The sequence below is a fragment of the Lepidochelys kempii genome, chromosome 5, assembly GCF_965140265.1.
Source record: "Lepidochelys kempii isolate rLepKem1 chromosome 5, rLepKem1.hap2, whole genome shotgun sequence".
Lineage (NCBI taxonomy): Eukaryota > Metazoa > Chordata > Testudines > Cheloniidae > Lepidochelys > Lepidochelys kempii.
The window spans coordinates 18,559,468-18,570,678 of record NC_133260.1 but is presented as its reverse complement, the minus strand read 5'-3'; the positions used below and the strand labels follow the sequence as shown (position 1 = coordinate 18,570,678).

Here is an 11,211-nt window from a genome sequence, read left to right as displayed (position 1 = left end):
GGGAGTTATTTGTCTGGTTTTGTGCTGTTGGTAACACTTCCAATCCTTTGGTGCTATGTCGTGATTATTTGTTACAGGTGCTTTCATGTAAAAAAAGTATATAAAAAACAAAAAAAACCCAAAGAGTGAACTTCCACCCTGACAAATTATGGCATGGTATATGTTTAAAAATACATTTGACTGACGTAAAACTAGATTTTCACCAAGAACTATACACCTCTATTAAGTAAAATGTGAGATAGTCATGACACCTCAAGTATTACAAAGGCTAACAGATCAAAATGAGCAATCAAGTGGCATCACCTTGGTCTCTGCTGTAGTTGTTTCACTTATTTGCAAGGGCTGCACTTTAATTGCTTTAGATGCTTGATCTATCGTAACGTAGCATATTTTTTGTTATTTAATTTTTAGGACTCATCAAGACTCTTCCTTACGTTGAATGAATGGTACTGCAGAAAGGGTGGTTTTATGGGGTTGTGTATGTGTGTGGCATATATGAAGTACTTGTATGCTGCAATGTTCCTGGATAACACAATTTATCTATTCATCAACAGCTGTTAGAAGGCTGAGCCTGTAATAGCGTTAAGTTGCTTCATTAACCCCTCCAAACTGGCCATTTGTTCACTCAGATCATCCTGTTCATATACCTGCAAAAAACCCAAATCAACAGTCAATGTGAGCAATAACCAAAATCTGTTTTAAAGGACACAGAAAAGACAAGGAGGGGCAGAGCCACTTGAAACAATGCATTAAAACAGTTGTTCTCAGATTCATCACTTTGCCCAACGGAGACCCCGTCACCTCCTTGCTCCCCTTCCACTGCAGTCAGCAACCTCCTCTCCTAGGTATCTAGTTGGTGAACTCAAGGACCAAACTCTGTGATGAGTCCTAGAGTTCCAGTATATGCCGTCCAGCAGAGGTGTTGCTTGCAGTACTCCAAATCTTGGATTATTCCAGACTGGCATGAGACTGAACGAAGGACTGGGAATGCAGCCATGGTGCACTGGGATGTACTACAGAGGCTGCTCCTGGAGTTCATAATGAAGGGCCTGATTCTGCCAGGAGCTGAGCACTCCCAACTCCCATTGTAGCCAGTGAGTCTTAACTCTTACCATTGCTGTTAACGGGATTTGAGGGCACCCAGCGCCTTGCAGGAGGTATTCAGTACCCTGCAGGATTAGGGTCTGTGACAACAGTGGAAGGGGAAGTACATTGGACAGCCGACTGAGTACCTGTCATGAAACCTTAAATGACCGGCAAATGTACCTATCATTGGGAACCACTGACCTCAAAAGTTATAGAGACAAGAGTAAAATGAATGATTCTCCGCTTTTGATTCACTGAGTGAGAACTCAAACACTAGTTATTTATGTGGGACTTTTCAAAGTAAATGATTTGAAAGCACTGTGGGAAATCTGCAGCCTAAAGGTCTGGACAAAGTTAAGGATCCAATAACATAATCGTACCTCTGCAGAAATAAACTTAAAAAACTCCCACAATTCACCCCTCCACCCCCAAAACTCTGACTACCTGAAGAGCCTATTAACTCCTGTCATTATTTCCACCAAGTGCTCACACACTTGCTGAGTTTGAAAAGTGTCCCTCTTGGGAAATAAATTGCGCTGCTGTTATAAGATGTTTAGAGCCGAAATAGCATTTCATGTAATCAAATGTTCTGTGCTAAATTACTCTTTATGTCAGTAATTTTACCAAGTAAGTCATTTTCATTTCTCTTCCCCCAATACAAGACTCCGTGTCCCTTATCTCCTCTCTGCGGGAGAGCCAGCAGGGCTTGGAAGAAGTTCAGAGAAATAGTAAGGCTGCAGTAATCCACAGGACTGCTCTGTGACCACATTGTTCAGTACTGGATTTTACCCACTGGTGCACTGGCTCAGCACTACCCTTCATTCCAAGCACTAGTGGTTTCAGTCCCATTGCTGTTGTAGGGTTAGACTCTAAATCATGGAATCATGTTACACTTGTTGAACGAAGGTCCAGGTGATTGCCAGAATCAGGAAAAAAAATTCCCAACTCAGCAAGGGGAGTAAAGAAGTTTGAAAAGAAACTTCTTTAGTTAGACGAGGATATTTATCTTATCTGCTTTGGAAAGAGCTTTGAGATCTGTGGATAAAAGAACCAGGGCATAAATCCTGCAAGTAAATCTTGCATTTACAAGAGTCAGTGCTAAGCATTATTATCAACGTTACAAAGAGCCACTGGCAGCATAAGCATCACTAGAAAAAAAGCTACTGGGTTAGGAAAGGGTCAGGTAATAAAAACCAGTTTTTTGGAGATGGCTCCACACTTTGACGGCCATTACTCTAACATAACATGAGACGAATTCTCTCAGAACAACACAATAGCACATTGCTTATGATACTACTAACAATAAGAGGGAACATAATTTAACTGTTCTACATTTCTATGGGCAGCAGACCAAAAATCTCTCTGTGCATGTCAAAAGCAGATTTCTTGCTTTTTCCCTTCCCCAAGGTTTCAAACATAAGAGGATTAGGTGACAAGATGCCAGATGAACCTGTCTCATGATGCCTAGTAAGCCACTCTCACATGCAAGGAAATGAAAATAGATTGTACATAACAGTCTGTCTCCCTTATTTTTTTCTTCCTATTTAGTTTCTTTTGCTCTTTCCCCACCTTTTGTGAAGTACTGCATCTAAGATTGGTATCGTTTTAAATTTTCTGATTATTTTTTCAGACATCTTTTCCCTCTGATCCTTTCTTTTCATCTTAACTATCCCTTTCACATTATTTTCTCTCTCCATTGTCTGGTATTACTTTATAATCTTTTATTCCTTAACTTATTTTTTCTGACATCAGTTTTCTCATTCATTCTCTCTTCCATCAGTCCCTTTCTCCTTCTGGATCCCATGCTTGACAACTAGAATTGTTTTGATCTGTTAGTCGGTACAAAAGAGATCATGTAAGTAACAATATGAATTATATGTGCACAGAATACAGGTTATCTGTCCATCTCTATCAGACAGAGGCCCAGATCCGAAGGCCACTGAAGTCAACAGAAAGAATCTTACTCACGCTAGCAGGCTTTGGATCAGACCTGTTGTTCCTTAACTGCTACTCACTGGTATAACCTAATACATCAAGTAGGCAGAGATGAAGCTGTTCAACTAAAATGATTGCACAGAATATGATTTACAACTATGACCCTTCACTTAAAGTTAATATGATTTGCGATGAGACTCTTGTTTTTTTAAGATTGTTCTTACGTTAGCTGGATCCTCTGTCTGTTTGTGGCCCTCTTCTGACACTTCTGGGGCTGTTGGCACCGAGACTGGAAGCAGAGGGGATCGTGCTTTTCCAGCTAATCCAAGTGATGCTGTTTTAACCTGAGCCTTGGGAAGATTAGGCCCTGAAAGAGGAAACAAATCACAATAATAATGTATGAATAATACATATAGGGGAACAATGAGGTTTAAGCCTTCTATGCAAAATGCACTTGATTTAACTGGTTATAATTGGTTTTATATTTTCAATCCTAAATACAGATTATCTTTTCCAAATGTTCTTATATTGCTTCTTTCCTGAAGGGAAACCAATGCCGATTGGAACGCTCTTGTTAAAACTCTGTCAATTAGATTTCACTGTGAGCAAGCTCTAAATCCTATTGCTGCCATATTCAGATTGTCAAGTATTTTGGGATGTCTTTGTAATCCAGATGGCAGCTGTTTTTGCCACTAGGCCAGACCACGGTGGGCTCATCTCCCAAAATAGGACTTAAAATCCTGCCCAGTACTAACACTTCAGCATTGTGGGTGGTGGGAGAAGTAAGGGTTGCTACTTGCCACTCGTCTAATGAGACATTATAATGAGGTCCCCGGTGGTTTTTCTGGTGGAAATTAAAGGTCCTCTCTCATGTTTTATCTTTTAAAACAACTGGTAATAAAACCAGTGTCGTGGTCAATGTGTCCTCTCTACATACAATAACTTCTGATGCTCATGGATATGTGGAAACTATTGCTGCTGACATAATGTCTGGCTACTGCACAAAGTGTATGACTGATTTTAAAGACACTGGAATGGTTTGAGAATGAACGGTACAATATGAAATAAAATGTACAGTATTCATTAAAGAAATTGGGCACGTATAAAGGACTCATACTATTAGAGGTGAGGTTTTCAAAAATGGTCAGCTTTGGCATAACTCTGCTCCCACTGAAGTCACTGGTAAAAGTCCCACACTACCAGTTGTGTAAAGCCAACTCAGTCCATTGCATCTACTTTATCCCTTCTCTTGAATATCCCTTAATCTGACTCTCTTCTACCTTGCCTCTATGGACACTCAACCACTGCAATGCATATTTGCTTCCTATGGTACATTTTAGGTTGATATGCCCAGGTTATCAGCACTCTCCAGATTGAAATTTGTTTGGCAGAGTACATTTCTTGCTAGGGTTGTGGAATCTCTCTCAAAGCATGGTTGCTATCAGTTGTCAGGAGATCACTGCTAATACAGATGATCCTGTTAGGGACAATGCTCCATTTTCTATACTGTGCAAGACATTTTTTTATTCAGTTCATTTGTCTCTCTGGGAATCAAAACCAAAAAAATATATGAATGAATGAGTCTGGCCCACCAGCCTCCCCTCCTTATCTCCCATAATGTTACTAGGAGCAAGGCATTTAAAATGTCTGTGTGTTTGTCTACTCATGTGTAAAATGGGTACAATAATAATTACTTACCTCACATAGGTGAATTATATCTAGATATGGTCTTAAAACCACCACTATCTCTGTAGTATCGGAGTCATGTTAGGCTTAATTAATTAATGTTTGTAAAATGCTATAAAATACTTGTATTAAAGATGCTAGGAGAAGGTGCAAGATGGCATTATATAATATTTTCTATGTCTATTACTACATCAGTTTGCTCTCCCTCCTCCATATATAGATTAAATCATTGGGAGTAAGGTGCCTAAATACTTTTGAAGATCTGGGTTTATCTTCCCAGATTGGATTATCATACCATCCAGTCTGATATCCTGCCTCTAATAGTGGCCTATGTGTGATGCTTCAGAGGAACATGAACATCCCTCCTGGCCAAATAATACACCAATAATACCATCTTCCTGATGTCCTGACCCTGGTGGGAAATATCTGACATCCCGAGGCATGAGAACTGATTATCCTATTTTAACAAGCAAATATCAGTTTTGGTCATACAACTTATCCAGCCTCTATTTAAATCCAGACTGTCCTTTCTAAATTATAGGGTTTAACTTTAATCATTCATTGCTCTTGTTCTTCCCCAATAGGTTCCAACCTGATGAGCTCAGTCATTGTAGATCATTAATAGATCATGAAGAGTAATTCTCTGGGGCCATCAGTTGTTCTACCAAGAGGAATAACTCTACTATGGTAGGAAAGGCAGCTGCTGCAGCTGGAGCAGAGAAAGTACTCCCCTACTCCAAATAACGGATTGCAGTCATGATAGCTTTTAGTATTTTTACAGCTCTAGTGAGTAGCCTGGGGACAAAAGCTGCAGATTAATTCCCTTGCATTTCAAAGAATTGTTTTTACATTTTTAATTAGTTTAAAATGTGTATAACAGAACTAAAATACCCAGGACCCACAGCAGAAGAAACACAAAAGAGCAAAGAGAGAATGAAATCCCCCCCATTAGAGACTCCCCTAGCACATTAGTTATAAGTAACTTCCAATAAAGAATTATAAGACAAAGACTAAAAGGAAAAGAGACCCATGTATCAAGCTCTTTGATAATACAAGTTTAACTGAAACAACAACAAAAAAGGAAAGTCAATACTGACTAAAAGAGATCACTAAAAAAGATACAAACCCTTTGCTTGCTCCAGTTTAGTAGCTAAAAAAGTTCTTTAATAACTGGTGCTCCAAAGTTCCCAGTACTTCAAAGAAAGAGTAGAAGTCACAGATATCTCCAACAGATAAAATCGCTTAAATGTCACAAATCCAAGTTTCAGAGTAGCAGCCGTGTTAGTCTGCATCCGCAAAAAGAAAAGGAGGACTTGTGGCACCTTAGAGACTAACCAATTCATTTGAGCATAAGCTTTTGTGAGCTACAGCATCTGATGAAGTGAGCTTATGCTCAAATAAATTGGTTAGTCTCTAAGGTGCCACAAGTACTCCTTTTCTTTTTACACATTCAAGTAAATTTTTTAAGAAAGAAAATTTGTTTAGCTTCCATTTCCTCAGAGAAAAGTGATTTTCAAAAGGAAAGAGGCTTTTTTCCCTCTTTTTTTGGCTATTAAAGGATTTCTGCTGATGTTGAAGTGAATGCAGACACCCTCATTTGCATTGATGGAAGCATTCTTTAACATTTGTGTTTGACCAAGCAATTTCTGGACCCTGGCTGTGGCATCAGAATCCATTTGACATTATAAGAAATCAGTACGTTTTGTAAGGCATGCAGAGGAAGAAGACAAAGCTCTCAAGATAAAATGAGAAACCATCCAAACCTGAACTTTTAAATTCTATTTACACAAAGAAAAACATTATGAGTCAGAGGACATACATGGGTGTATCTATATTGATTTAAATGGAACTGTGTCCATTTACACCAGCTGAGAATCTGGCTCTATAAATTATTAATACCCTTTTGTTTGTAGTTTCAAAATGCGCTCTGTAGGTATCTGTCCGTATAAAATAGCAGGAGCAGAGACCAGAAACTGTCTGAGAAGCCTGGATGACCCAAGCCCACAATACTGGGGGCCTTTCACCAATGGGTCACAGGTGTGAATTTTGCCAGTGTTTGTAGTGATCAATGTTCAGTGGTCCACTATATGTGAAACAGTAGAGTGGTTTCAGTCCAGTTGTGAAAGGCTGGGGCCCCAACTGAGCAAAGCGCTTCAGCATATACTGAACTTTAAACACATGACTAGTGACTTCAGTGTGGCACACACATATTCTGAAAGTACATCGGCCTCCATATCACAAACCCACAATTATAGCTACCACTCTTGTTGGAGGTCTCACTGAAGAGACCAATGACTGATTGCAATCACAAAAGTGATTCCTCTGGGTCCCGGCTGAGGCACAGTGAAGGGTCCTGTGCTATATCTGTTGTGAATAAAACAGGATTTCTGTTTCCAGTACTATCCAGGCAGCGCCTTTTGCAAGCTCTGAATTCAATCAGCATTTTTTTATTTATGCCTGGCTGCCCTTGACTCCTATAGGCTTTTAAGGGACTCAAGCAATCCCGGTTCAATTCCTAGCCCTGCCACTGGTTTCCTGGGAGTCTTGGGCAGGTCATTTCCCTCCCTGTGCCTCAGTTTTACCATCTGTAAAATAAGAATAATTATACTGATCTCCCTACGTAAAGCGCTTTGACATCTAGAGATGAAAAGCACTATATAAGTGATAGGTCCTCCTCCTCCTTCCTCTTCTTCCAACCAGTGCTCACTGGAGTTCAGGAACAATTTGAATGGGAACATATCCTTGATTCTGCTGATGTGGTACAGAATAAAGTAATGCAAGCCTGTTCTCCCAATATACTGTCTGTACAATACATAACATATTGTTGTTACAAGAACTTGCTTGGTCTTTGTGACCATAGCATCTGGGCCTCAAGCCATGCATCCACCTAGGTTTAGAGCTTACTTCAATTGTTTGCATGTTGATGTGCAATGCTGCTGAAATATAAAGCAGAGTAATATAAAGTGTTCAGTAATGCCTTCTGAAACAAGACACTGCCTGGAATGTGCATCTGACAGTCATATAATACATAACTAATGAGCAAATTAAGTGTTTAATATTTTTAAAATATTAAAGATTTAAAAAGGTAAAAACACAATTTAGGTGCTGGTGTGCACAGACTATCATGCTGACCGATACTGTCTTATTGTTCACTCATACTCCCTGATCTGTCTGTATCCATCTGTTGTCTCTTGTCTTATACTTAGCTTGTAAGCTCCCTGGGACAGAGACTGGTTTTTGTTTTGTGTTTGTACAGCGCCCAGCACAATGGAGTTCTGGTCTATGACTGGGGAGTCCAGGTGCTATGGTAATACAGATAAAAAATGCAATAAACTGTAAGCTGGTATGGGCAGGGACCGTACCTTCTTATACATTTTTAAAGCACTAAGAGTAACCTATGAAGAAAAAGAGTGCAACTGTGACTTCTGTAACTGTATGATTTATTTTTATTTATATTAGCACCCAAAGGGCCCAATAAAAATATATTTATTCAGATTCCTATTGCAGTACAATTTGACTGGAACCTTTGGGTACCACTGTAACATAACAAAGAATAAAACTAAACAATTGCTAGTCAGACTTGCACCATGCTTGTTTACTGGTTAGCACAGCTATACTGTATAATGTTTCTTTCAACAAATGACTTCATACTGTGACTTGCTTGATCTTCATGGATTTGGGGAGAAAGTAAACATTTTACATGGAGGAGAATGAGTTTATGTGAACTGCAGAAATATTCTGCTACAATATTCCTGCTGTAATGCATATTTGTACCTGTAAATCCCCTGGTAAAAATCCTGTTACTAATATGTAACTCATTATAGTAATTGGCCTTAAAGAGCTGCTTTTCTGTACAAAGACAGATGTTCCCTCCTGGATATTGTTAGAGAAAAGCCAAATTGACAATTAGCATTTTGTTTCCCCTTCAGCTCACAAAAACAACAGGCAATTTCTAAAGCTTGTAACTAAAATGACAACCAGAAAATGTTACTTAAGTAACCCTACATTTAAAGTTCCCCAGTAAATGTTTACAGACCATTATCAAACCACACACAGTATATAATTTCATGAGTTATACATACAAGAAAGAAACAAAGAATATTAAAAAGACCAAGCAGACCTTTCAAAAAATACACTGGACACAGAAGGTTGATGTGGTAAGTAAGCTCATATATGCAAATGAATTACTAATTAAATTAACAACATTAGTTTCTAATGCTTCCAAACCCAGCAGGACCCTTAGAAGAAAAATAGGAACTGCCAGCTCATGAAGAGAAAAATGACAGCGCTCATCAGGTGTAGTTCTAAGTAGCCACAGCATGAATTTACTGTTTTAAAGTTTTATTTCTCAGAAGGGTTATTAATTAAACACTTCATTTGCTCATTAGTTATACAACATATGGTTGCTAGGTGAAAATTCCAGCTAGTGTCTTATTTCAGAAGGCCTTATTGAGCACGTGACGTCACTCTGCATTATATTTCAACAGCACTGCACATCGGTGGGCAAATAAGTATTCTGTAACATCATTAAATGAAGATAACTGTAAATATATTGCATGCAAGAAGCAATATCTCAGATGGAAAGATAATTCCATAATTGTCCACTATAGGATTTCTTGCACTTTCTTCTGAAGCATCTGGTTCTAACCACTGTAAGAAAAAGGGTCCCTAACTAGATGGACCACTCGGGTGTGATTCAGTATGGCAGTTCCTACGTCCCTTTCTTATATTCTGTTCTTCCTACAAGTGTGCAGCCATGAACATCAATGCAGGCTGAGCAAGGTATCAGGATCTGAAAAGAGAATTTTGCTCTAAGAGGTGTATGGGCACACTTTAATGGTTTCAGTTTTTAACTTACTAATATTGAATCCACTGACTCCATAAAGAGTATTGGAGGGCAATAACATGCTGTCAATTTTAATTCTGAATGAATTCCCCACCCCCTTCTCCATTCCAGCTAGTATAGCTCATGGAATTTTTAGGGTTGGATCAGACCCTCAGTAAGACATGTAGCCAATTCCTCCGCACTCAACCCCCAGGACCCTAACATGTCATGTGTATAACTCATACATTTAGAGTCACTCTCTTTTTTTGAAAATAACTCTTTCATTCACAGACATGCAGTTATTTAAAGAGTGGTATTTTCCCTCCACCCCCATTTACACAGAGAGTTTTTAAAACTTACTTTTAAGGTTTCATTGAACAATACTGAGAATGAGAGGAAATACTATGTTTGATGAGGTTAACAATTTTTATCTATTACATATTGTATTTTCCCAGTTTCACCGTAAAGTGGGAATTTGCAATCTGGGAATCATTTTAAAGTAAGAAATTGCTAGGCTCAAAAGGCAGAAGCTGACTGAATGTTTACATGTTCTTGAGGAATTTAAAAGCTAATTAGGCAGACATTCAAAAGACCATAAGAAATAGACCAAGTGAGCTCAGGTAAAAGTCAAGCTGTTAACTAATTAACTAGCCTGTTACCATTGCAGGAAGGATCAACACATAACAGCAGGTTTCAGAGTAGCAGCTGTGTTAGTCTGTATCCGCAAAAAGAAAGGGAGTACTTGTGGCACCTTAGAGACTAACAAATATATTTGAGCATAAGCTTTTGTGAGCTACAGCTCACTTCATTGGATGCATTCAGTGGAAAATACAGTAGGGAGATTTATATACACAGAGAACATGAAACAATGGGTGTTACCATACACACTACCAAGACTATGAAAAGAAGGATTCTGGGTGGACTCCTCCTGAAGGTCGAAACAACAGACTGGACTTCTACATAGAGTGCTTCCACCAACGTGCACAGGCTGAAATTGTGGAAAAGCAGCATCACTTGCCCCATAACCTCAGCCGTGCAGAACACAATGCCTCAGAAACAACTCTGACATTATAATCAAAAAGGCTGACAAAGGAGGTGCTCTCATCATCATGAATAGGTCGGAATATGAAAAAGAGGCTGCTAGGCAGCTCTTCAACACCACTTTCTACAAGCCATTACCTTATGATCCCACTGAGGGTTACCAAAAGAAACTACAGCATTTGCTCAAGAAACTCCCCGAAAAAGCACAAGAACAAATCCGCACAGACACACCCCTGGAACCCCGACCTCGGGTATTCTATCTGCTACCCAAGATCCATAAACCTGGAAATCCTGGATGCCCCATCATCTCAGGCATTGACACCCTGACAGCAGGATTGTCTGGCTATGTAGACTCCCTCCTCAAGCCCTGTGCTACCAGCACTCCCAGGTATCTTTGAGACACCACTGACTTCCTGAGGAAACTACAATCCATCAGTGATCTTCCTGAAAACATCATCCTAGCCACTATGGATGTAGAAGCCCTCTACACCAACATTCCACACAAAGATGGACTACAAGTATCCCCGATAATGTCACGGCAAACCTGGTGGCTGAACTTCGTGACTTTGTCCTCACCCATAACCATTTCACATTTGGGGACAATGTATACCTTCAAATCAGCGGCACTGCTATGGATA

At 39.4% G+C, this 11,211-nt stretch overlaps 1 protein-coding gene across 1 annotated transcript in view; it reads right to left on the bottom strand.

The window, feature by feature from the left end:
- Positions 1–274: 274 nt before the first annotated feature.
- The window catches only part of DCC (DCC netrin 1 receptor), a 958,218-nt gene continuing 947,281 nt past the window's right edge, over positions 275–11,211 (bottom strand). Inside the window, exons 28-29 of the mRNA XM_073343560.1 lie at positions 3,246–3,388; positions 275–647 (exon numbers count right to left, since the gene is read on the bottom strand). Coding sequence (XP_073199661.1) covers positions 558–647; positions 3,246–3,388 — 233 coding nt within the window. The 3' untranslated portion in view covers positions 275–557. The remainder of the gene's footprint in view (positions 648–3,245; positions 3,389–11,211) is intronic.